Source organism: Sphaerodactylus townsendi, linkage group LG17, assembly GCF_021028975.2.
Source record: "Sphaerodactylus townsendi isolate TG3544 linkage group LG17, MPM_Stown_v2.3, whole genome shotgun sequence".
In the NCBI taxonomy this organism is placed as follows: Eukaryota; Metazoa; Chordata; class Lepidosauria; order Squamata; family Sphaerodactylidae; genus Sphaerodactylus; species Sphaerodactylus townsendi.
This window is the reverse complement of record NC_059441.1, coordinates 12,705,088-12,732,342: the sequence shown is the minus strand read 5'-3', so window position 1 is coordinate 12,732,342 and position 27,255 is coordinate 12,705,088. Positions and strand designations below refer to the sequence as shown.

Sequence of the window (27,255 nt, the reverse complement as noted above, 5' to 3'; positions counted from 1 at the left end):
CATTTTCTCATAATATATGGCGTTTACTGTAAGCCGTTTGAACGGGCCAAGCACAGGTGTGGGAAAAGGGGTATATTATTCACGGCCCGCAGATCCAAGGGGCCTCATCTGGATCCATTATCTGTAGGGTTGTGGAAAACCTGGAAATGGCAGGACCTCAACGAGGCACGACGCCATAGAGTCCATCTTCCAAAGTGTAACCCTAGGACAGTGGTGGCGAACCTATGGCACGGGTGCCAGAGGTGGCACTCAGAGCCCTCTCTGTGGGCACGCGCAAACAGAGTCCCCCCCCCACATCTAGGCTGGCCTGGGCTGCTGGGCTCGATTATTAGCATTAAACCTAAGACCAAGTTTTGGGGAAGCAGTGTAGGTAACCCTGTTAAGCGCTGTTAAACCCCACTGATTTTCATGCAAAGAACAAAAGCACAATCCTTTACCTGGGAGTAAGCTCGGTTGCTGGCAATGGGGCTTGCTTCTGAGTAAACCCTCCTAGGGTCGTGATACACCCATTGGAAGAGATGGACGGTTGCTTCAAAGCAAAGCCACTGACTACCACCAAGCTTACTCCTGAGTAACGCACCCCTCGGAGCCAACCGTTTTTTCTAAACTAAAACCTCAGTATTCGGGTTAAATCGCCGGGTTGGCACTTTGCGATAAATAAGTGGGTTTTGGGTTGCAATTTGGGCACTCGGTCTCGAAAAGGTTCGCCATCACTGCCCTAGGAGATGTCCAGCCACTACCTGGAAGTTGGGTACCCTAGGCATCTTACCTATCGTTCCATAAATGCAGTTATTTGGTCATGATTCACAGCTGATGTGCTCATACCGATAGGTTGTGTATTCATGGACGGGATGCATATTACAAAGCTGTACTAGGCCCAGAGAAAAAAGGTATTTGGGGCCTGAGAGAGGAAGAGGGTATAAGCCCACCTGAAACAAGTAAATCAAATAAAATCATGATGCTGCATATCTTATCGGTAGAAAATCTGAGTAATTTAAGTGACCCGGACTCTGAAATGGCAATTCTGGACTTCAGAGCACAACCCACGGGTGACTAAAAACCGCTGAGGTCGTTGTTGGATTCAGCCGTCTTATGGGTGCACCGCGATGGTGTGGTTTTGGAAGAGAGGCTGTAGGAACAATCCGACGGTCCCTAGAATGCAGACGAAGACAAACACCCAAAGAAACAGTCTGTCCACTACCATGGCAACGTATTTCCAATCTTCGATGACCTGGAAGGGAGAAAAAAGCCAATTAAATGCATTTAACGATGTTCCAAATGCGTCAATTTTTTTCATGTTGTTTCCCCCGAAAGATTTCTTGATGCTTTTTCACTTGGCTTTTATGGAAACTCGTTTTGTTATTTCGTGCTATAAAAGGATGAGGGAACCAACCCCGGGTGTTAGGAAGGTTACAAAGGTGAGAGGAAGGGTCTCCAAACATTGTTGAGCCCATAGGTTTCTTTGGCATTCAGACATGGGGCGGTAGGTGCAATCACAAAATGGCTGCCATGGGGCACGATCACAAAATGGCTGCCATGGGAGACCAAACCAACCATGTAGAGGAAGCCCCCATGCAGGGGAGGAGAGAGCTAATTTGACAACATAAATTTAGAAAGAGAAATGAAAGAGAGAATAAAATCAATGCTATGGTAGTAGTTGTCACCTATATATATATATAGGTAGATAGATAGATAGATAGATAGATAGATAGATAGATAGATAGATAGATAGATAGATAGATAGATAGATAGATAGATAGATAGATAGATAGATATAGATATATTAATTTTTGCTCCCAAAGATGCGCTCTGTCTTATTTTCAGGGGATGTCTTATATTTCTGTGTTCTGTTCGTCGGGCATGCTTCCAAACAAAAACTTTGCTATGTCTTACTTTCGGGGGATGCCTTATATTTTGCACTTCAGCAAAACCTCTACTACGTCTTATTTTGGGGGGATGTCTTATATTCAGGGAAACAGGGTAGATAGATAGATAGATAGACAGACAGACAGACAGACAGACAGACAGACAGACAGACAGACAGACAGACAGACAGACAGACAGACAGACAGACAGAGATTTAATCTGCACAGCCTATCAGTGGCCAATCAGACATCCTACTGGGTAACAGCTCCACCTGGACCAGTGTGGTGAAGTTGCTTTCCAAAAAATACTTGGCAGGCTCCAGAAAACACGTTGGCGAGTGCCATGATGCCCTCGGGCACCGTGTCGTCGACCCCTAAGTCAGAGGGTTAGATCTTGTGGGCGGAAAGCCAATTCAGATAAAAGATGGAAGAATATCTGGGAAGGCATAAATTGTGTGCGTGTGGGGAGGGGGAATTGTCTCTTGATCTGTGGATCTTGATCTGTGAGCAGCGGTAACCTCACACCCGTTTTCCTGCTTTCAGGTTTTCCCACCCTATGCCGACATCTCACGTGGATTTAGAGATCCACGGAGCGCTTTTTGGATGTGGCAATTCGACAAACAAACATCCCAGTCTTGCTTTCTGACATCATTCCTCTACAAAATTTAGAAGGCATTTGTGTAAGAACATAAGAACATAAGAACAAGCCAGCTGGATCAGACCAGAGTCCATCTAGTCCAGCTCTCTGCTACTCGCAGTGGCCCACCAGGTGCCTTTGGGAGCTCACATGCAGGAGGTGAAAGCAATGGCCTTCTGCGGTTGTTGCTCCTGATCACCTGGTCTGCTAAGGCATTTGCAACCTCAGATCAAAGAGGATCAAGATTGGTAGCCACAAATCGACTTCTCCTCCATCAATCTGTCCAAGCCCCTTTTAAAGCTATCCAGGTTAGTGGCCATCACCACCTCCTGTGGAAGCATATTCCAAACACCAATCACACGTTGTGTGAAGAAGTGTTTCCTTTTATTAGTCCTAATTCTTCCCCCCAGCATTTTCAATGGATGCCCCCTGGTTCTAGTATTGTGAGAAAGAGAGAAATTTTTCTCTCTTTCTCACAGTACTAGAACCAGGGGGCATACACTGGAAATGCTGTCAACATTTTCTACCCCATGCATAATTGTATAGACTTCAATCATATCCCCCCTCGGACGTCTCCTCTCCAAACTAAAGAGTCCCAAACGCTGCAGCCTCTCCTCCTAAGGAAGGTGTAATAAACAGCAATAACAACATAATAATATAAAATAATCAACAACAAAACGCCAGAAAGATTTTCCCTGGTTACTTACGCTCTCGTTGTTGTCTTCGCTTCTCATGTGGTCAGCTATGAAACTGACTCCGTCGATGGCTTCTTGAACCTCAGGAGAAAACTTGGCCGAAGATCTCAGCCGGACGTCCTGGTGGCTGCCCATGTTGTCCGAACTCTCTATCAGTTTCAAGTCGTATTTTTTGGCCGAGGCCGTGTTCACAAAATAGGTCGGGCCCTTGTACAGGTCGGAGAGGTCGGTGCAGACCGACTCCGTTTTGTTTTTCTTCCGGTTGTACAGCCGTTGTCTTGCCGAGTTGTTCTCCGGGCGCTGCATGAACAGGAAGTTGGGAAGCTTCTCGATGAAGACCACCTTCACCCACGGCGGCATGGCGTGGGTGCTGGGGGACCTGTGGTGGACGTTCAGGACGCAGACGCTGGTGACGATCGAGAACGTCACGAGGACCATCGTAAACATCAGGTACTTCCCGATCAGCGGGACGTCGAGTGACGTCGGGGGGACGATCTTGGAGATCAGCAGCAAGAACACAGTCAAGGCGAGCAATACGGAGATGCACAAGGTCATCTTCTCCCCACAGTCGGAAGGCAGGTAGAACACCAGGATGGCCAGGGACGTGATCAGCACGCACGGTATGATGAGGTTGATCGTATAAAAAAGAGGCTTTCTCTTAATGATGAAGTCGTAGGTCACGTCCACGTAGTTGGGGTCCAAGGCGTTCACGGTTCTCCGCCCCGGGAGCGCCACGATATCCCACTCGCCGCTAGGGGTGAAGTCGTCCATGCTGGCCTTCCCACTCGTGAGGACCATGTCGATTTCCGTGTAGTCGTAAGTCCACGAGCGGAACTTCAGCGTGCAGTTTTGCTGGTCGAACGGGAAATGCTTCACTTCGATCTTGCAAGCACTTTTGTAGATGGCGGGAGGCAGCCAGAAGATGCTCCCGTTGTTCTTGACGATCACGTTGGTGTAGACGGAGACTTCGTAGGTGCCGTCGGCACTGAAGAAAGCAAGGAGGAGAACATGCAGCAGAAGAAGGGTTTGGAATTATACCCGGCATTTCTCTCCTATAAGGAGACTCAAGGTGGCTGACAAGCTCCTTTCCCTTCCTCTCCCCACAACAGACACCTTGTGAGATATGTGGGGCTGAGAGAGCTCTGAAGAACCGTGACTAGCCCAAGGTCGCCCAGCTGGCGTGTGTGGGAGTGCACAGGCTAATCTGAATTCCCCAGATAAGCCTCCACAGCTCAGGCGGCAGAGCGGGGAATCAAACCCGGTTCCTCCAGATTAGCTACACGAGCTCTTAACCTCCTACGCCACTGCTGCTCCCTGGGCTGCATCCCTTTTAGAAAACCTAGAAAAGTCAAAAGTCCTACAGGCAAAGCTTCTCCCATTACCGTGCCAAGACAACACACAAACAGTATAGTGTAATCACTTTCCCTTCCTCTCCCCACAACAGACACCTTGTGAGATATTTATTTATTTATTTATTTATAATTGTATTTATAAAACCGCCCCATCCCCTAAGGGCTCTGGGCGGTGCACAATAAACATTATCGACAATAGGGCAATAACATTATTAAATATAAAATTGCATAAAATTACATAAAATTACAGCGTTTCGTATAAGCCATAAACTATATGGCGTCCAACATTAAGCTATCAATAAGAACCCCCTCCCGAAGAGGGGGGCGGTATAGACGTTGTAACTCCCAGAGTGGTAATAGGGAGGAGAAGGAGGGGCGCACACTATCAGTGGCTGGCCTCCCCAAAGGCCCGGTGGAACAGTTCGGTCTTACAGGCCCTGCGGAACTCTCCAAGATCCCGCAGGGCCCGGACAGATGGTGGGAGAGTGTTCCACCAGGCTGGGGCCAGGGCCGTAAAGGTCCTGGCCCGGGTGGAGGCCAGCCGTACCGTTGAGGGGCCGGGGACCACCAGTAAATTGGCCTCTGCTGAGCGCAGAGGCCGTGTAGGGACATATGGGGTAAGGCGGTCCCGAAGGTACGAGGGCCCCAGGCCGCGCAAAGCCTTAAAGGTTAATACCCATACCTTGTGGATGATCCGGAATTCCACTGGAAGCCAATGCAGCTGGCGCAATACAGGCTGAATGTGATCACGGTAGGCACCTCCTGTAAGTAGGCGCGCTGCTGCATGCTGGACCAGCTTCAGCTTCCGGATCAGGCGCAAGGATAGGCCAGCGTAGAGCGAATTACAATAGTCTAACCTGGAGGTGACCGTTGCATGGATCACAGTGGCCAGGTCAGCTTGGGAGAGGAAGGGGGCCAGCCGTCGGGCCTGACGAAGATGGAAAAACGCAGCCCGGGTTGTATGGGCCACCTGGGTCTCCATTGAAAGAGACGAATCCAGGTGGACCCCCCAGATATGTGGGGCTGAGAGAGCTCTGAAGAACCGTGACTAGCCCAAGGTCACCCAGCTGGCGTGTGTGGGAGTGCACAAGCTAGTCTGGTTCCCCAGATAAGCCTTTGCCATTCAGGTGGAGGAGTGGGGAATCAAACCCAGTTCTCCTGATTACAATCCACCTTCTCTTAACAACTACGCCATGCTGGAGTGCACAAGCTAGTCTGGTTCCCCAGATAAGCCTTTGCCATTCAGTGGAGGAGTGGGGAATCAAACCCAGTTCTCCTGATTACAATCCACCTTCTCTTAACAACTACGCCATGCTGGCTTACAAACTGTTTTCCGTTCCTCTCCCCACAACAGGCACCTTGTGAGGTAAGTGGGGCTGAGAGAGTTCGGAGAGAACTGTGACTAGCCCAAGGTCACCCCGCAGGAAAGTGGGAGTGGGGAAACAAATCCAGTTCACCAGATAAGAGTCTTGCCTCACTCTCACATTCACGCAGCACAACGGTGCATGGTAAACAACTCACTTATTGTAAAGGACAATGTCCGGCAGCCAAACTTTTTTCGCAGGTATCCTCAGCTTGTCGATGCCTTCATATCGAGAGGGTTCCCAAGCCAAGCGGTAGTCGATCCATTCCTTAAACAGGAGGAAACAAGGGTGCAGAATCACAAAGTAAATTGCTCATGCTACTTCACAAAACAATATTTAAACGGCGGCAAGGGTGCCCGCCAACATGTCTGCATTGGCCCGTTGGAATGTTTACCTGCTTAAGCCAGACGTTGGTGGTCATAATTTGCTCGCGTTCGTTCTGAAGGAAGAAAAAGAGAACAGGTTCTGTGTAGTAACTAAAAACTTGTTTGGATTCGGTGGAGGAGGAGGAGAGGGAGAAGGAGAAGAAGAAGAAGGAGGAGGAGGAGGAGGAGGAGGAGGAGGAGGAGGAGTTTGGATTTATATTTCCCCCTTTCTCTCCTATAGGAGCATCAAAGGAGCTTACAATCACCTTTCCCTCCCCCCTCACAACAAACACCCTGTGAGGTGGGTGGGGCTGAGAGAGCTCCGAAGAACTATGACTAGCCCAAGGTCACCCAGCTGGCCCGTGTGGGAGTGCACAAGCTAATCTGGTTCCCCAGATAAGAAGAAGTTTGAATTTATATCCCCCCTTTCTCTCCTGCAGGAGACTCAAAGGGGCTTACAATCTCCTTTCCCTCCCCCCCTCACAACAAACACCCTGTGAGGTGGGTGGGGCTGAGAGAGCCCCGAGAAGCTGTGACTAGCCCAAGGTCACCCAGCTAGCATGTGTGGGAGTGCACAGGCTAATCTGAATTCCCCAAATCAGCCTCCACAGCTCAGGCAGCAGAGCTGGGAATCAAACCCGGATCCTCCAGATCAGAGCACACCTACTCTTAACCACTACACCGCTGCTGCAATGAAGGGCAGACCTTGCTACCGTTACCCACCATTTGAAATGCAGGTTGACAAAAATATATTTTTATGAAAGTACTCACAGATTGTGAAATTGGCCCCTGCTTACCAGGGGCCTGCAGCAGAGCTTGTAAACCTGGTCACAGTCTCAGGAAGGTCCTATTTTTCTTTCTCTCTCTTCCTCTGTAGGTATTTATAGCCAGGGATGCTACCCCATCTGCCTGAAGGGTCTTTGCCCTTGGCTCTTAATTTATGGATCACAACTCGGGGGGATACCAACCCCTTCCCGGGAGCAGCAGTGGCGTAGGAGGTTAAGAGCTCATGTATCTAATCTGGAGGAACCGGGTTTGATTCCCCGCTCTGCCGCCTGAGCTGTGGAGGCTTATCTGGGGAATTCAGATTAGCCTGCGCACTCCCACACAAGCCAGCTGGGTGACCTTGGGCTAGTCACAGCTTCTCGGAGCTCTCTCAGCCCCACCCACCTTGCAGGGTGTTTGTTGTGAGGGGGGAAGGGCAAGGAGATTGTCAGCCCCTTTGAGTCTCCTGCAGGAGAGAAAGGGGGGATATAAATCCAAACTCTTCTTCTTCTTCTCTACTTCAACCTTTCGTTTAGTTTTTTGGAGTGTGTTTTATGTAAGTCTAAGCAGACGTTATTGAGTTGGACGGCCTAATTTGGCAAAAGGGAACGTCACGTATAACGGCATGAATGTGCGCTGAAGCGGGCAGCCCGTGTGGCGCAGTTGTTAAGAGTCCGAACTGGTATCCGGAAAACCTAGGTTCAAATGCCCCGCTCTGCTGCGGAAGCTCGCTGGGTGATCTTGGGCCAGTCACGCCCCTCTCAGCCTGACCGACCTCGCTGGGTTGTTGTGAGGATTGAATGGAGGAGAGGAGAACGGCGTAAACCTCCTTGGGTTCTTATTTGGGAGAAAGGTGGGGTATAAATAAATTAAATCATTTTTGAAATAAACCTCCAAAAGAAAAACATACGTGCCTCCTTCACATGGAAGCACATGTACTTTTGGTATCAACATTTGGGTAAAAGCCCCACGAGAAGATGCTGGCAACATGCCAGCTACTTGTCTTCTGTACAAGATATAGCCCAGTTTAGAAGAAGAGTTTGGATTTATACTTCACTTTTCTCTCCTATAAGGAGACTCAAGGTGGCTTACAAGCTCCTTTCCCTTCCTCTCCCCACAACAGACACCTTAGGAGGCAGATGAGGCTGAGAGAGTTCTGAGAGAACTGTGACTAGCCCACGGTCACCCAGCGGGAATGTAGGAGTGCAGAAACACATCTGGTTCACCAGATAAGCCTCTGCCACTCAGGGGGAGGAGTGGGGAATCAAACCCGGTTCTCCGGATTAGAATCCACCTGCTCTTAACCACCACACCCCATTTTTCTCCCCAACTAGTTCGAACTAATTTAATCTTTCTCAAATCCATTTTATAATCTTTGCAAGAGGGAGAGAACTTCCAGAATACATGGGTTATCAGCAATGGATAAATGTGAAAAACTCGAACGAATAAAGCTGGGACGGATATTTCCTATACAGATTCATGGAGCTGATTTTATCAAGTAAACATGAAAGTGGTGGGATCCAAATTTTTTTAGTAACAGGTGCCCATGGTGGTGGGATTCAAACAGTGGCGTAGTGCCAATGGGGATGGGCGGGGCATTCCGGGGACGTGGCCGGGCATTCCGGGGGCGGGGCATTAATAATTTCTCTGTTACTGTAAAAAAATGTAAAAAAAGTTCCTAATTTCCTGCTGGTATCGTTCTGTCCATAATTTAAACTCATTATAGCAAGTCCTATCGTCTACTGCCAACAGAAACAACTACTTCTCCTCTAATTGACTGCCTGTCAAATACTTAATACTTTCAAATACTTAATTTTGTTTCTAGAAATCAAAAGAAGGATACTTTCCTTCAACAAGGAACTTGACCATATTTCTAAAACATGTTTTTAAAACAGCCCAACAGGGAGAATTATCCCGTTTTCTACCTTCGCTAACCAGCCAACAACAGGACTTTATGATTTTTGGACCTAATGGAATTTCTAATGGAAAAGCAGACCCAATTAGTAACCCCCTCTTGGCACACACAAATAATTAGTAACCCACTCTTGGGAACTGGTGAGAACCGGCTGGATCCCACCTCTGATTCTTGGTATATCTCGAATTGCTTTAAAAAAAAGGGTGATGAGCTTCGGGGAAAGGCTGCATAGTCTGGTGGATCTTGTTCCTAACGTTTCGCCTGCATCTGTGGCCGGCATCTTCAGAGGTGTATCAGATCCACCAGACCACGGCCACACAGCCCGGAAAACCCACCAGAACCAGTTGAATCCAGCCGTGAAAGCCTTCGACAATACATACAAGCAGACTGTTTGGTTGGGGGGGAAATTGCATTAAGAGTGTTTTTCTGCCCGCAAGACGAGTCTGCCTCACGGCTATTTTGCTAGACAGTAGGGGGGAAAGCTCTTAGGCCTCTGGAAATGTAGAAATAAAGGAAATTAATGGACAAGTCGCAACCCTGACGTGATCGGCTTTGGCAGCTCTTCCTCACTGGGGACCGACAAGATAATACTCTTCTACCACTTTTGGAGAGAAGGAGATAGAACCGGCTCAGGCGGGGCGGTGTAAAACTGGTGAGCTGTGGAACCGTCAGAAAGGCTGCCTAGTGGTTAGGTGCGTCCGACTGGGGTCCAGGGGACGAGGGTTCAAATCCCTACTCGACCCGTAAAGCTTGCTGAGTTACATTGGGCCGGCACTTTTCAGCTTAGTATGCCTTGCAGGGTTGTTGTGAGGACAGAAACAGGGAAAGGAGAATAGGCTGGTCAGCTCTAGGAAATATTTGGAGATGGGGGGGGGGGAATTTAGGGAGGGGAAGGACCTTAGCCGGGTATCATGCCATAAAGCTCCCCGCCCCAGCAGTGTAAGGAATCAGCAAGGTCCAGTCCAAAAGCAACCTTAATAGTTCTTTATTGAGCTGGCTTTCATGATCGTCTACAGGCAATGCAGATTCTAACCCCCCCCCCCCTTTTGGACTGGACCTTGCTGATTCCTTACAAGCAGTCATTTTCTCCGGGGAAACTGATTTTGCTAGTTTGGACATCAGTTGTAATAGCAGGAAGTCTCTAGGAAATACCTGGAGGAGGGAGGAGGAGGAGAAGAAGTTTGGATTTATATCCCCCCTTTCTCTCCTGTAAGGAGACTCTAAGGGGCTTACAATCTCCTTTCCCTCCCCCCCCCCCACTGCAACAAACACCCTGTGAGGTGGGTGGGGCTGAGAGAGCTCCGAAGGAACTGTGATTAGCCGAAGGTCACCCAGCTGGCATGTGTTGGAGTGCACAAGCGAATCTGGTTCACCAGATAAGCCTCCACAGCTCAAGCGGCAGAGCGGGGAATCAAACCCGGTTCCTCCAGATTAGAGCGCACCTGCTCTTAACCACTACACCACGCTGGGAGGTAATGCGTATGAGTTCACACATTTTATTTTATGAGATTTGTGTACTGCTCTTAATACCGTGTTTCCCGAAATATAAGACAGTGTCTTATATTAATTTTTGCTCCCAAAGATGTGCTATGTCTTATTTTCAGGGAATGTCTTATTTTTCCTGTGTTCTGTTTGTCGGGCATGCTTCCAAACAAAAACTTTGCTATGTCTTACTTTCGGGGGATGCCTTATATTTCGCACTTCAGCAAAACCTCTACTATGTCTTATTTTTCGGGGATGTCTTATATTAGGGGAAACAGGGTAGTTGTTCATGAGAAATATTATAAACAAATATAAGCAAAGGCGTGAGATCGGACAAATCACAGCATCGGCAAAAAGTGGAAGTTGGGGGGGGAGGGGGCCCAATCGAAAACCACCTTAACCTGTGCCCCCCACCCCAAGAGACAAGAAGGGAAGAGCAGACTCTTAAAGGCAGCAGCGGTAATTTTTAGCTGTGCTATTTGGCGGGCGGTAAATTGGCCATGAGATTGAATTTCCCCTCTTGCAAACGGGTTCAAAGCCCTTTCGGTGGAGTGGCTCAAGGCAGCCCAGGTTGCCCACAGAAGATAAAAGCAAGAAGGCAATTGAGCAATTCTAAGACGGCATGAGCTGGCGAGGATTGGTAAAAACAAATCTACGGCCGATGGGCAGATAAAAAACATGCATCTGGTTGAAACATCCAAAGATAAATCCACAGAAGAGATTTCAGACTGATATTGTATTGTTCTTTACCATTGTTCCAGATCCTAATGACATTCAAGTTTCTAGCCGTGGCTTCGTCGGGTTTTATTATTTCCCGAAATTGAGCTGGCACTTCCAATCTGCTCGTTTCAACAGGCGTTTCCTAGATTACATCTGAGAAGCATTTTGAATCCATATTGTCTTTCTCGGGCCGCAGCATCTGTGCAATTTGGGGAGCATTATTGGACTCAGAAGGAAATCTCTCTTTCAAGCCCGTTGGGCCAGTTCATGCCATCGTGTCTGGTGCGGGTGGAAACACCGCTCTAGGGTTTCAAGCAGAGGACGGTCTTTCCCAACAGCTGTAAAGTCCTTTTAGCTGGAGATACGGGGGGGGGGGGGGCCTAAGACTTCCTGCATGCAAAATAGGGAAGTCTGTTGCTGACAATTTATTATCCATTTTAGAGAATGTCTATATTGTTTCTCTACAGGCACAGATCATAAGGAAACAAAAAGCAGTGTTATTAAGAAAAACAACGAGTATTACAACCAGTAAAACAACCAGTATTACAACCAGCAAAACAACCAATATTACAACCAGTAAAACAACCAGTATTACAGCCAGTAAAACAACCAATATTACAACCAGTAAAACAACCAGTATTATAACCAGTAAAACAACCAGTAAAACAACCAGTCTGGAGTCCATGCCTTATGACAGTGGTGGCGAACCTTTGGCACTCCAGATGTTATGGACTACAATTCCCATCAGCCCCTGCCATCATGGCCAATTGGCCATGCTGGCAGGGGCTGATGGGAATTGTAGTCCATAATATCTGGAGTGCCAAAGATGGCTACTTATGATGAGGGGCTTAGGGAACTGCGGATGTTTAGAGAAGTGAAAGTTAAGGGGGAGACATGATAACTATGGGGTGCTGTGTGGTTTCCGGGCCGTATGGCCATGTTCTAGCAGCATTCTCTCCTGACATTTCACCTGCATCTGGGGCTGGCATCTTCAGAGGATGCCAGCCACAGAGGCAGGTGAAACGTCAGGAGAGAATGCTGCTAGAACACGGCCATACAGCCCAGAAACCACACAGCACCCCAGTGATTCTGGCTGCAAAAGCCTTTAACAATACATGATAACTATGTTTAAATATTTGAAGGGATGCCGCGTCAAAGAGGGAGCAAGCTTGTTTTCTGCTGCCTCAGAGACTAAGACATGAAGCAATGGATTCAAGGGGCAGGAAAAGAGATTCCACCCAAACATTAGGAAAATTTCCTGACTTTTAGGACTGTTCGACAGTGGGATTCACTACCTCGGTGAGTGATGGAGTCTCCTTCTTTGGAGGTTTTTAAAGACAGTCTGGATGGCCATCTGTCAGGAGTGCTTTGATTGTGTGTTCCTGCATTGCAGGGGGTCGGACTGGATGGCCCTTGGAGCCTCTTCCAACTCTATGATTCTATGATTCTATTTTTAAAAATCAAGACTTTGCCATGAACTTCAAAAAAAGAAAAGAAATAATATTGAGCTGGCAAGAGCTCGATGTGAGCATTGCAGCTTCTCAGCAACCAATGAGACCTGAGGTGTATAAGCTGTCGAGAGCCAAAACTCTCTTCATCAGATCTGCTGAAACTCATACCCCCCAAAATCTCATCAGTAGGGTGCTACTTGACTCGAATTCAGCTCTTTTTCTGCAGATCAACATGGATGCCCTGACATCAACATCTCCAACACAGTCAGCTAGAAAAGGAAGTCATTTCCAACTTACCACATTTATAAGCTGGGCCAGGGAGACTTCTAGTTCTATCACCACCAACTGTGAGGAGTTGAAGGCCGGGCGAATTAAGTTGTTGTAGCGTGAGCCGTTGAGCAGGTGGTTCATCAGTCTCTCTTCAGCATCGGCCGCGTCACCACCTGTAAAGACAGGAAGAAGAAGAGTTTGGATTTATATCCCCCCTTTCTCTCCTGCAGGAGACTCAAAGGGGCTGACAATCTCCTTGCCCTTCCCCCCTCACAACAAACACCCTGTGAGGTGGGTGGGGCTGAGAGAGCTCCGAGAAGCTGTGACTAGCCCAAGGTCACCCAGCTGGCGTGTGTGGGAATGCACAGGCTAATCTGAATTCCCCAGATAAGCCTCCACAGATCAGGCGGCAGAGCTGGGAATCAAACCCGGTTCCTCCAGATTAGATACACGAGCTCTTAACCTCCTATGCCACTGCTGCTCCTTTAATTCTTTTATTGTGTTTTACCTGCATTGAGCATTGCTTAACGTGATCCTGGTAGACTATGTTTGTCTGTTGGTCTTGGATCATTATAAAGGTTAATGAAATGTACTGAGGATAAATAACAAGCAAGGAAGATGGTCTCAAATGAATAAAAACGGTTAGATCGTATAGTTTTCTCTCTGTCTTGCCCCATCCTTGAAAGAACATACAATATGAGAAACACTGTACATAAATACTTTCCAACATTGGACAGTCGTTCAAATTTCAGCATAAGGTTCCTGATGCGTCAGCAAGTGAGTCAGTGTAAGTTAACTGTTCCTTTTGAGGTCTGGTTGCCCGCCTGCCCAACCCAAAAAAAGTTGAATTATTTACATGTCCCCATGTTCAACAAAGACCACTTTCGTGCTTAAACGTCTTATAAATGACATTGGTTAATGCTTCACACCACAACTCCCCAGCACGCTATGATTTATGTATGGTTAGCTTGCAAGCCCCTGGTACGCGGATGAAATATTCAACAGAGGCATGCCAACGATACGTTAACAACTCCGCACACATGTACCAACTCAGTGACCGCAAGCAACAACTCGATCGAAGTTGTTGAAAGCTGCCTCCACAATTTTCTTTTGGAGAAAGGGGAGGGCCAACGTTTTACACACTGCTCCGCGTAGAGCCACACTGCGGGCGCGTAGAAATGCTTCATGATCCCAACAGACTTTGCTTGCTGGAGCTAAAAGCCAGCCTTTGCGGGGTGTTTCAGTTGTGTTGGTCTGCAGTAGAATAGGTAGACTCAAGTCCAGTAGCACAAGGCCAACGAGATCTTCTGGATATGAGCTTTTGAGATTAGCTTGTGCACTCCAACACATGCCAGCTGGGTGTCCTTCGGCTAGGCCAGGGGTCTGCAACCTGCGGCTCTCCAGATGTTCATGGACTACAATTCCCATCAGCCCCTGCCAGCATGGCCAATTGGGAATTGTAGTCCATGAACATCTGGAGAGCCGCAAGTTGCAGACCCCTGGGCTAGTCACAGTTCTCTCGGAACTCTCTCAGCCCCATCCACCTCACAAGGTGTCTGTTGTAGGGAGATGAAGGGAAAGGAGCTTGTAAACCACCTTACAAGCAGCAGTGGCGTAGGAGGTTAAGAGCTCGTGTATCTAATCTGGAGGAACCGTGTTTGATTCCCAGCTCTGCCACCTGAGCTGTGGAGGCTTATCTGGGGAATTCAGATTAGCCTGTGCACTCCCGCACTCGCCAGCTGGGTGACCTTGGGCTAGTCACAGTTCTTCGGAGCTCTCTCAGCCCCACCTACCTCACAGGGTGTTTGTTGTGAGGGGGGAAGGGCAAGGAGATTGTCAGCCCCTTTGAGTCTCCTGCAGGAGAGAAAGGGGGGATATAAATCCAAAGCTCTTCTTCTTCTTAAGTCTCCTTACAGGACAGAGAGGTGGGATATAAATCCAAACTCCTCCTCCTCCTCCTCCTCCTCTTCTTCTGCACATGTAGAATAATACAGTTTCAATCCACTTTCAATCCACTTTGCAGCTGGATTTCACTGTGCGGAATAGCAACATCCACTTGCAAACCGTTGTGAAAGTGGATTGAAAGTGCTTTATTCTGCATGTGCGGAAAGGGTCTTATTACTGGAGAGAGGGATTAGCTCACTCCTCAGATCTCCAGAAGGTTGGAGCTGGTATTATAGCACTGCGAGTCGCTACCAAAAAAAAAATATCACTGTTAAATTTCTCCTGAAAATATGCAAGAAACAAACATGTGTCGTGGGCAGCGCTTCTATTTAAATGTTTCCAAAATCTTTTTGTAAATCTTTCGTCTGAGCTCGTGGGAAAATGGTCTATCCATGACTAAACTATGTTTGCCAATTTCCAGACTGGGCCTGGAGATGTCCAGGAAATACAACGGATCTCTAGAAGAAGAGATCCATTGCCTTTGAGGAAATGACCATTTTTGAGGCTTTATAGCAGTGATGGCGAACCTTTTCGAGGCCAAGTGCCCAAATTGCAACCCAAAACCCACTTATTTATCACAAAGTGCCAACACGGCAATTTAACCTGAATACTGAGGTTTTCGTTTAGAAAAAACGGTTGGCTCCAAGGCGTGCATGCATTACTCAGGAGTAAGTTTGGCGGTAGTCGGTGGCTTTGCTTTGAAGCAACCGTGCAACTCTCCCAGCGAATTGAATCCGCGACCCTAGGAGTTTTACTCGAAACAAGCTCCTGCCCAGCAGCCAAGCTTACTCCCAGGTAAAGGATGCGCTTTAGTTTAACGAAAGCTTCAACAGGGTTACCTACACGCTACTTCCCACAGGTCTTAGGTTTAATGCTAATAATTGAGCCCAGCGACCCAGGCCAGCTTAGATGTGTGGGGGGGGGGGCACTCTGTTTGCGCGTGCCCACAGAGTGGGCTCTGAGTGCCACCTCTGGCACCCGTGCCATAGGTTCGCCATCACTGCTTTATAGCATTTAGTTCTGCTGAGGACCTTCCTTTTCCTAGGTTTCATCTCCAAATCTCCAGGTATTCCCCAGTCCAGAGTTAGAAGGAATGGCGCCTTGTGCCCTTCCGCGTTTTGCAACTTTATCGTGCTTTTTTGAATTTTTGGCAGTCAACAATAAAACCAGACCCGATCTGCCAACTGATTTACTGCTTTAAAGAATGAGGAGATCAAAACGGACACGCTGGAAACACACGTTTTGTCGACGGATCGGGCCAGGTTGGCCCCGGGATCTTTTTGTAAACAAATAGTTCCTAGCGAGGTACGGCGAGATCTTATTTCTGCTGAGTCCTGCTCCCAGCAAAATAACGGCTCCGTCGGAAGACGCAGCGGTTCTCCTGTTACTGTTTGAGGAAGCCAGGCCTGAGAAACCTGCCTCGTACGTTCTGCGGTAAAAATATATCTTTCGTATCTGCTCCTTTTATCGATCTGTTTAAATACCTGGCCCGCCCTGGCATTCCTAGGAAAAAGCCAGTAGCAATATTTTAGAACAAGTAATCAAAGAAAGCGAGATGGACCATCATAGCAGGCCCTGACTTCGTTTCCAGAACTTGGGTTCAGCGTTTGTTGTTTCTTGTTAGCTGGAACGTCCCAAAATTGAAGACCAAATATAGTGAACTCTTTGCTAGCACCAGCAAAACATTCCAAAGATGGAATGGAATTTCACATTCGTACGCCTAAAACCGTGATGGTGAACCTTTTCGAGACCGAGTGCCCAAATTTAGGCTGACCAGCCGTCCCGCACACTGGCCGGGACCGTCCGCCTTTAAACAATTTTATTCTCGTCCGCGGGTTCTGCAAATTGTCCCGACTTTGCAGAGCTGCTGCACTGCCTTCTGGGGAGGCGCCAAGGCTGCGGCGCCTCCACGTCTTTCCGCCGCGGGAAGCATGGCCTTCTGGGGCTTGCCGTTTGCCGCTCTGTGACAGGGCGCACGGGAGGCTGCAGGAGATGTTCAGAGGTGGTTTTGCCATTGCCTGCCTCTGTTTACAACCTGGGACTTCCTTGGCGGTCTCCCATCCAAGTACTAAAAGGACAGGGAATCGAAACAAGTAATGAAAAGCGTGTGTCTACAAACTGCAATCTGGTCACAGAAGACTTATGGTGACCCCACAGAGTTTTCAAGGCAAGCGACATTCAGAGGTGGTTTTGCCATTGCCTGCCTCTGCATAGCAGCCCTGGACTTCTTCGGTGGCCTCCCACCCAAATACTTGACCCAGGGTCAACCTTGCTTAGCTTCCAAGACCTGATTAGGTTGATCTAGCCACCTAGATCAGGGCAGAGGCTAACAGAGATGGTTTTGCCATTGCCTGCCTCTGTTTACAACCTGAGACTTCCTTGGTGGTCTCCCATCCAAGTCCTAACTAGGGCTGACCCTGCTTAGCTTCCGAGATCTGTGGAGACTGGGCCAGCCTAGGTCAGAGCAAGGGATGGTTTTGCCATCACCTGCCTCTGCGTAGCAACCCTGGGATTCCTTGGTGGTTGTCCATCCAAATCCTAACCCCGGCCGACCCTGCTTAGCTTCTGATGATATCGGGCTAGCTTGGGCATCTGGGTCTACCCACAGCTGCCCAAATCTTTCACTCTCCCTCCTCCGCTTCAAGCACCCACAACCATTTCAACCCTTAAGAACATAAGAACATAAGAACAAGCCAGCAGGATCAGACAAGAGTCCATCTAGTCCAGCTCTCTGCTACTCGCAGTGGCCCACCAGGTGCCTTTGGGAGCTCACCAGGTGCCTTCTGTTCTGGTGTCTCTCCTCTGTTCCAAATAACACCCACTGCTACTCCTCTCTGGTCCCAGCAATCCCTTTTGGACTTCCAGCACCTCCTAAACTCTGTTTGGGGCTGTCGATTCAGTTTCCTCATCATTGAAGAAGAAGAAGAAGAAGAAGAAGAAGAAGAAGAAGAAGAAGAAGAAGAAGAAGAAGAAGAAGAAGAAGAAGAAGAAGAAGAAGAAGAAGAAGAAGAAGAAGAAGAAGAAGAAGAAGAAGAAGAAGAAGAAGAAGAAGAAGAAGAAGAAGAAGAAGAAGAAGAAGAAGAAGAAGAAGAAGAAGAAGAAGAAGAAGAAGAAGAAGAGGAGGAGGAGGAGGAGGAGGAGGAGGAGGAGGAGGAGGAGGAGGAGGAGGAGGAGTTTGAAATTTAGGAGATTCAAAGGGGCTTACAATCTCCTTGCCCCTCCCCCCTCAGAACAAACCCCCTGTGAGATATATGAGGCTGAGAGAGCTCCGAGAAGTTGTGAGTAGCCCAAGGTCACCCAGCTGGCATGTGTGGGAGTGCACAGGCTAATCTGAATTCCCCAGATAAGCCTCCACAGCTCAAGTGCCAGAGCGGGGAATCAAACCCGGTTCCTCCAGATTAGATACACGAACTCTTAACCTCCTACGCCACTGCTGGCAGGCAACGGCAAAAGAAGAAGAAAAAGGAGGAGGAGGATTTATATTCCACCTTTCTCTCCTGTATTTTGATTTTGATTTGATTTGATTTGAAATTTAATTTATATACCGCCCTCCCCTGGAGGGCTCAGGGCGGTGTACAACATGGTAAATGACAACAACAACAATACAACCAAGCTAAGCATAATAACTCCTAGAGAATGGAAACTCAAGGTGGCTTACAAGTGTCTTTCCTTTCCTCTCCCCACAACAGACACCTTGTGGGAAAGGTGGGGCTGAGAGAGTCCTGAGAGAACTGCAACTAGGCCAAGATCACCCAGCAGGAACGTAGGAGTGCGGAAACACATCTGGTTCACCAAATAAGCTTCTGCCACTGAGGTGGAGGAGCGGGGAATCAAACCCGGTTCCCCAGATTAGAACCCACCTGCTCTTAACCACTTGAGTTCGCGACGCCTTCTTTCGCCTACGCCTTGGACTTATTTAGACTGTGCTTGATCTCTGAGCCGGTCCTGCATTGCCCATGCATGGATGAATGAGGTTCGTGCCGGCTGGCAAGCGGGTTTCGATGCTATTTCCTTCTCATTTTGTGGCCAATATAGTTGAGCCACTAGATGTCAGCAGTATGTAGGTTGGAATGTATAGATATATATATTAGACTGGAGCATCTGTGGCGTCCAGAATTTCGTTTTGTGCCAGAATCACGGCTAAGCTCCATTGCTTGCTCATTACATTAAATCCCGAGCCAGTGGTACACTGAAAACTAAGCCACCAGACTGCCAAACCCTTGGCAGGCCGTCGGTTTGCGAAGCGTCGCAGGAGCCCCTAATTTTATTAATAAATGTTGACCGGTTCATTTTCGCCGCTGCAGATTTTCACCGTTTCATTCATCGAGGGGCACCGGTCACCCGTGGAACCCCTCCAAGCGGCCAATGAAAAACCAGTGCGATTCTTTCTTTCAAAAATCGCTAGCTGGTGTGTAATTTATGACTCGTTTCTCCTCCGGTCTGTTCCTTTCCGCAGCCATTCCAAATCTAATGATTTGAAAGAAATTATGGCCGTGCCGCAGCCGACCAATTTTGCAAATGGGACGACTCGAGCGTTTTGAGGATGTCATTTCTTAGTGACGTGTCCGGCCGACCCTGCGAGAAATGGCAAAGCTGACTAACTTTTCTCCCTCCTGCATTAATATTTTTTTTGATTGGAATGATATATATTTTAGCCATGTCCTGCTTCTCCGCTCTATTTGATCCGTTACGCTATCACCTTTTCCCGCAAACCTTGCTGCAGCTCCGATCCCCATGTCAGCACACAAAAATGTAGGAAGCTCCGGCGTCTTAAATTATTGAATGCTTTTGTTATTACTTCTCAGAAGGCTGTATAGAGGCCATGATTTATTTATAGTGCCTAAATAATTGTCATGCTCCATTGCGCTCCGAGCATACCATCTCAATCTACGGTTCGAGAGGAGCAAGTTCTAATGGGTCTGGATTTCAATCTGCCTCGACGGCCCTCCGCCCCATCAAAATGGCGAGAAATATCCCAAAGTTGACTTTATAGCGTTATTATCTTCTTCTTTTTTCTCTCCCCGGCCTCCATTTTTCCGGCTATCCTATTTTGACAGCATTAAGTGTTTCCAAGTGTCAAGGAATATGTCTTGAGTTATTGAACCATTAGTGTCTAGAAGGGAAGGAGATAGTCTTTGGCGAAGGACAGTCACTCCCACACCTTGTTAAGCCGGAACGGTTGCATTTGAGCCGGCTCGGCCCCATTGGCTTCTGCATCACCAAACTGGTGGTTGGAAAGCCTGCATGCTAGTATACCAGCACAGTTCAACACAGAGCGCAGGAAACACTGTATAAATATGCAGGGCAGGGGGGCGGCGAATGAGGAAGAAAGACCCCCTTTTGCTTCAGATAATCTTTGCCTGCTCCAGTCCCATTTCGAGAGCAGAGAGTGCAGTTTACCAAAACGGAAGGACAGCTCCGGCTCACGCCATGCTGATTTCGGTCACGGCCACAAAAGTGCCTGGAAACTAGTTATGTTTTAATGTCATCGTCCCCTTCTTGGTCCAGCTGCAGACAAACACCCAACGGGCCTTTGCAACCTAGGAGGAATCATCTTGCTTTTTAGCCCAGGGTAGATTCGGTTCAGTGGCCAAGAGGAAGAACACTGCAGTGAAAAGGGGGGGGGGGCACTTAAAAATCTCCTTTCAACTTATGTGCAATTTTTTTTAAAGGGACAGTCCCGGTTGGGACTTAAAGACCCTTGTGTTTGGCTTTCGTGCTCTCTGCCCCCCCCCCTCCTCCCCTGCACAAGTGCTGTTTCAAAGCCAGATAGGAAAGGAAAAGACCACTCACCCTTCATGCAAGAAGCCACCACCGCGAAGAGAAAGAGCCGGACTGTGTTCTTCATGGCCAAGGAGCAAAGGCGGTGAGTGACAGCTCTGAGGGAGGGGTTGGTTGCCGGAGATGGGTCTCAGGGTAGCAGCAGCATGGGGGGACGGAGCGAGACAGCGCTTTGGAGAAATCCAGAGCCCAGGAGGAGAGAGGCTGTAGGACCCAGGGTGTCTTCTTTAGCAAGGAGGATTTGTCTGGTCTGGGTGATCCCTCCCTCTTTGCAGCTGTTTAAAGAGAAGGCAAGGAGGAAGAGGCATCCTAAGGTGCTAAGGAGCAATTAAAAAGAGAAAGGAAGCAGGGGGGGAATCGCACAGCACATCTGCCAACAGAGCATCCGATTCTCCCTGTGACTTTAGCTGCGCTTAAAAAGGTCCCTGCCTCAGCTGGCTGCGTCGGAGCTGGAGAGACGGAGGGCTGTCAGCCTGCGAAGAGGAAGGACCGGAGTGAAGTTTTTGCCAAAGTCTGAGCGCCTGCGTCTGGCAGAACTGTTGAGCCGGAGGGAACCGGAAGGTCATCCATCTCAACCCGCGCAGCTCCCCGGAAGAGTGTTAGCGCATCGTGGATTGACCGAATCCACACCAGGGAGCAGAAGCAATTAATTGTTTTTTTTAAGACTGAAGGTTATTTTCAGAGTATTTTCAAAGTACTTGCAAAGGGGGAAATACAAAAGGAATAACTAAACAATCACAAATGTTGCTATGTTGAGAGCCAGCATGGTGTCAGGGTTAAGAACAGGTGCACTCTAATCTGGAGAACCGGATTTGATTCCCTGCTCTGCCACTTGAGCTGTGGAGGCTTATCTGGTGAACCAGATTAGCTTGTGCACTTCAGCACATGCCAGCCGGGTGACCTTGGGCTAGTCACAGTTCTTTGGAGCTCTCTCAGCCTCACCTACCTCACAGGCGGTGTGTTGGGAGGGGGGAAAGGGAAAGGAGATTGTAAGCCCCTTTGCGTCTCCTTACAGGAGACAAAGGTGGGGTATAAAGAAGAAGAAGAAGGAGGAGGAGGAGGAGGAGGAGGAGGAGGAGGAGGAGTTTGGATTTATATCCCCCCTTTCTCTCCTGCAGGAGACTCAAAGGGGCTGACAATCTCCTTGCCCTTCCCCCTCACAACAAACACCCTGTATGTGAAGAGGTAGGTGGGGCTGAGAGAAGCCGAGAAGCTGTGACTAGCCCAAGGTCACCCAGCTGGCGTGTGAGAGTGTACAGGCTAATCTGAATTCCCCAGATAAGCCTCCACAGCTGAAGTGGCAGAGCAGGAAATCAAACCCGGTTCCTCCAGATTAGATACACAAGCTCTTAACCTCCTCCTCTTCCTCGTCTTCTTCTTTGGAGATCAGTGAGATATTCAGAGTTCCCTTCGTCAGGTATCTGGTAGCTGATGAAGGGGACTTTGACTCTCAAAAACTATGCCGGATAAAAGTGCTAGGGGACTCCAATTTGTCTGTTCTACTGCAGACAAATGCAGCCACCCCCTTAAGGTATCTTCTTAAAATCTCCCCCTCTCTCTGCATTTCGGCCTGGTCCGCCCCCCCTCAGAAATATGAACCTTCAGTAAGAATGGTCGCTTGTCTGTTTTTCCCCAGTCATGAAGAAAACTTTTCCAAAACAATTTATTTATTTACTTGATTTATGTTCCACCTATTCCCCCAACGGAGACCCGAAGGTGGGTCTCATCGTTCTCCCTTCTTCTATTTTATCCTCAACAACGACCCTGCAAGGTGGGTTAGGCTGAAAATATGCGAGTGGCCCAAAGCCACCCAGCAAGCTTCCACAGCAGATTGGGAATTCAAACCCGGAGTCTCCCAGTCTAAACCACTAAAGCACGCTACTAGGGCAAGTACCTTTAAACCCCCTCCTTGCAATTCTCCGTTCACGGCGGCTTAAAAAGGGCTCACATCTGCGTGAAGGTGGTCTTGAAAATTCTACCTGAGGTGTAATCTTGGGCAGATTCGGGGCCCTTCCACACATGCAGAATAACGCACTTTCAATTCACTTTCACAATTCATTGTCGAAGGCTTTCATGGCCGGATTCAACTGGTTCCGGTGGGTTTTCCGGGCTGCATGGCTGTGGTCTGGTGGATCTAGTTCAGGGGAGTAGAACCTGCTGGCTCTCTCCAGATGTTAAGGAACTACATTCCCATCAGCCTCTGTCAGCGGCCAGTGGCCATGCTGGTAAGGGCTGATAGGGAATGCTCAATTCCTAGTATCTAGGCAGAGTCCTAGTCCTAACTGTTCTGCATCTGTGGCTGGCATCTTCAGAAGTGTATCACAGAGGGAAGTCTGTTACACACTGTGTCCCTAACATTTTTTTTACACAGTGTGAAACAGACTTCCCTCTGTGATACCCCTCTGAAGATGCCAGCCTGAATCCCAAGCCTTATAGATCCCACCAGACCACAGCCACGCAGCCCGGAAAACCCACCAGAACCACTTTCACAATTGCTGTTCTTCACAGTAGAATAGTAGGAGCAGCAGTGGCGTGGGAGGTTAAGAGCTCGTGTATCTAATCTGGAGGAACCGGGTTTGATTCCCAGCTCTGCCGCCTGAGCTGTGGAGGCTTCTCTGGGGAATTCAGATTAGCCTGGGCACTCCCCACCAGCCAGCTGGGTGGGCTAGTCACGGCTTTTCGGAGCTCTCAGCCCTCCACCTACCTCCCACAGGGCGTGGTGGCGAACCTTTGGCCTCAGATGTTATGGACTACAATTCCCATCAGCCCCTGCCAGCATGGCCAGTGGCCATGCAGCGAAATGGGAGTGCCAAAGGTTCGCCACCACTGTCTAGGGTGTTTGTTGTGAGGGGGGAAGGGCAAGGAGATTGTCAGCCCCTTTGAGTCTCCTGCAGGAGAGAAAGGGGGGATATAAATCCAAACTCTTCTTCTTCTTCTAGAATACAGCTGCAAAGTGCATTGAAAGTGGATTGAAAGTGTGTTATTTGGCACGTGTGGAAGGGACCCTGAATTAGAGCACTGCCTCTTGGTGGGTACACCCCCTGCTGCTACAAACAGGCCTTGGCAAAATTCCTCAAAGCGGCGAATTGATGCTTCAAGTCACTGAATGGAGTGCTACTTCTACCCGCACCTTGGATTGGGTAAAGGTTTATCAGTGGTCGATTCCGCGCAGCACAAATATAGCATATTCAAGATGTCATACAAAGCATTTTAAGAACATACGAACTAGCCAGCTGGATCAGACCAGAGTCCATCTAGTCCAGCACTCTGCTACACGCAGTGGCCCACCAGGTGCCTTTGGGAGCTCACGTGCAGGATGTGAAAACAATGGCCTGCTGCTCCTGCTGCTCCTGAGCACCTGGTCTGCTAAGGCATTTCCAATCAGAGATCAAGGAGGATCAAGATTGGTTGCCATAGATCGACTTCTCTTCCATAAATCTGTCCAAGCCCTTTTTAAAGTTATCCAGGTTAGTGGCCATCACCACCTCCAGTGGCAGCATATTCCAAACACACCAATCACCGTTAGCATTGAAGAAGTGTTTCCTTTTATTAGATCCTAATTCTTCCCCAGCATTTTTCAATGGATGCCCTGGTTCTAGTATTGTGAGAAAGAGAAAATGTCTCTGTCAACATTTTCTACCCCATGCATAATTTTATAGACTTCGATCATATCCCCCCTCAGACGTCTCCTCTCCAAATTAAAGAGTCCCAAACGCTGCAGCCTCTCCTCATATTTTGGGGAAGAACTCCGCACAGGTCTCTTCCCCAAAATGAGTCCAGCCTGTTTTATTCCCCTCAACCTGGGTTTTTCAAAGATTGCCAAACTCGGCGTTCTCCAGTGGGTGGGGAAAAACAATGATATTGCAAAGTTTTAAAAGAACATATAATACAAACTAAATGTAGAAGGTTGAATGGTCGATGTCCAAAAGATTTTGGCCCTCCACCACTCAACCTTTTATCTGTTTTTTTCCTTTCAAAATTATTCTGTTATTATGGATTTTTGAAGTGCAACCTGTGATGTGATCCATCAGGGCTGGGTGCACAGGATATGAGAAATCACCTCAGTAATAATTGCATAGCCAGCGTGGTGTAGTGATGTAGAGGTTAAGATCGGGTGCACTCTAATCTAGAGAACCAGGTTTGATTCCCCGATTGACCACTTGAGCGGTGGAGGCTTATCTTGGGAACCAGATTAGCTTGTGCATTCCAACGCAAGCCAGCTGGGTGACCTTGGGCTAGTCAGTTCTCTCAGAGCTCTCCCAGCCCCACCTGCTTTCTAAGCGTCTGTTGTGGGTAGAGGAAGGGAAGGAGTTTGTCCGCCCCTTTGAATCTCCTTACAGTAGAGAAAGGGGGGGGAGTATAAATCGAACTCTTTTCCTTTTCTTCTGTGTCCTCTGGAGATAAGGTGTCATTCCAAGAAATCTCCAGGCCACACCTGGAGCTTGGCATCTCACCCATCAGCCTTTCTGTCTCAACTTTCTTCAACGTATGTGCCGTAATTTAGTCTGCTGTTCAACCAGTGGTGGGGATCAAAAGAGGCATAGTAACAGAGTTCCCGCTTAATTTGGTGGGATTCAAACAGTGGCGTGGCGTCAATGGGGCTGGAAGCGACGAAGTGGCAGCATTCGAGGCGGGGCATTAATAATTTCTCTGTTACTGTAAAAAACTCTTACTGTAAAAAAAGTTCCTAATTTCCAGCTGGTATCTTTCTGTATCTTTAAACTCAGTTTAAAGATACAGCTGGTATCTTTAAACTCAGTATAGCAAGTCCTATCGTCTACTGCCAACAGAAACAACGACTTCTCCTCCAATTGACTGCCTGTCAAATACTTAATACTTTCAAATACTTAATTTTGTTTCTAGAAATCAGAAAAAGGATACTTTCCTTAAACAAGGAACTTCACCATATTTCTAAAACCTGTTTTTAAAACAGCCCAACAGGAAGAATTGTCCCATTTTCTACCTTCGCTAACCAGCCACGTAGGAAACAACAGGACTTTGTGATTCTTGGACCTAATGGAATTTCTAACGGAAAAGCAGACCCAATTAGTAACCCCCTCTTGGCACACTCAAATAATTAGTAACCCACTCTTGGGAACTGGTGAGAACCTGCTGGATCCCACCTCTGTGTTCAACCCCCCCTGGTGTGTTTCCAATAGACTCCCCCTACCCCCCCATTCCTCTTTGTTTTGCTCTGGCTTGAAAAGCAGGAAAAGTTGATCCGTGCTCGCGATAGGCCTGAGTCAGACAACGCATCTGGCTTACAAATCAAAAAGCGGCTCGATCCGAGGGAGCTAACTCAGCCGGGTGTCTCCGCAAAGGGATCTGGTTCTTCCCTCTGTCAGCAGGAGTCTGCAGGCGCTTTTCGGAGCCAGACTGCCTCAAAGTCAAAGAAAACCGACTCTGGAGGCTCGAAGCCCCTTGAGCTGACAGATGTCCTTTTTGCTTCGGGAGCAGCAGTGGCGTAGTGGCTAAGAGCAGGTGCACTCCGATCTGGAGGAACCGGGTTTGATTCCCTGCTCTGCCGCCTGAGCTGTGGAGGCTTATCTGGGGAATTCAGATTAGCCTGTGCACTCCCACACACGCCAGCTGGGTGACCTTGGGCTAGTCACAGTTCTTTGGAGCTCTCCCAGCCCCACCCACCTCACAGGGTGTTTGTTGTGAGGGGGGAAGGGCAAGGAGATTGTAAGCCCCTTTGAGTCTCCTACAGGAGAGAAAGGGGGGATATAAATCCAAACTCTTCTTCTTCTCTTCTTAATTCATTATAGGTTGCCAATGACAGCGTCCCGTTTTCGATTGTCCGGCTGTTGACAAATAGGGAACCCTCGTACTTGGCAATTTTCATATCCTCTCTGCACCCCATTAATGTCGTCTTGCTAATAATAAGATCTTGGGCATGGTTTTCCCCAAATACCTGTTGGGGGATCATGATCTTAATAATCATTGAGAACCAGCGTGGTGTAGTGATTAACAGCAGGTGCCCTCTAATCTGGAGAACCGGGTTTGATTCCCTGCTGTGCCATTTGAGCGGTGCAGGCTTATCTGGTGAACCAGGTTAGCTTGTACACTCCAACGCATGCCAACTGGGTGACCTTGGGCTTGCGTCAATCATAAACAGCAAATCCCCTGTCTGGCTCTAATACAGAATTAAAAACATCCATTTTAATATAAGCATTTTAAAAAATACATCCAATGAACATATAAACCATCGTGCAATGGACAACAACAACTATTGAGCCCACATACACTCATACACAAAAAGGAAGAGAGATTCTCTAGACCAATGTATACACAACAAGTCTCTACCATGAGAACATCATATTCAATGAATTGCACACGGTTGTGAGGTGAACAAATTGGCTGGTGGTTAATCTCCGATGGAGGTGGTCGTATTGACCCGGGATGAATTCAATACTTTTGACTAAAACACAGGTGTCAAACTCGCGGTCCTCCAGATGTTATGGACTACAGTTCCCATCATCCCCTGCCAGCATCATACCGGCAGGGGATGATGGGAACTGTAGTCCATAACATCTGGAGGGCCGCGAGTTTGACACCTATGGACTAAAAAGTCTTCTTCAGCCACTCACATCATTCTGGTACAAGTTGTTCTATTACGACAACAATAATGATATAAATATATCAGTAT

At 48.2% G+C, this 27,255-nt stretch overlaps 1 protein-coding gene across 1 annotated transcript; it reads right to left on the bottom strand.

Moving 5' to 3' along the window:
- Positions 1 to 689: 689 nt before the first annotated feature.
- On the bottom strand, positions 690 to 21,035 carry CHRNB4 (cholinergic receptor nicotinic beta 4 subunit). The gene is made up of 6 exons (XM_048481681.1): positions 20,619 to 21,035; positions 12,909 to 13,054; positions 6,308 to 6,352; positions 6,071 to 6,180; positions 3,210 to 4,182; positions 690 to 1,231 (listed from the first exon to the last, which is right to left on the bottom strand). The coding sequence occupies exons 1-6, from the start codon at positions 20,671 to 20,673 to the stop codon at positions 1,091 to 1,093; spliced, it is 1,470 nt and encodes a 489-aa protein (XP_048337638.1). The 5' UTR covers positions 20,674 to 21,035; the 3' UTR covers positions 690 to 1,090.
- Positions 21,036 to 27,255: the final 6,220 nt, after the last annotated feature.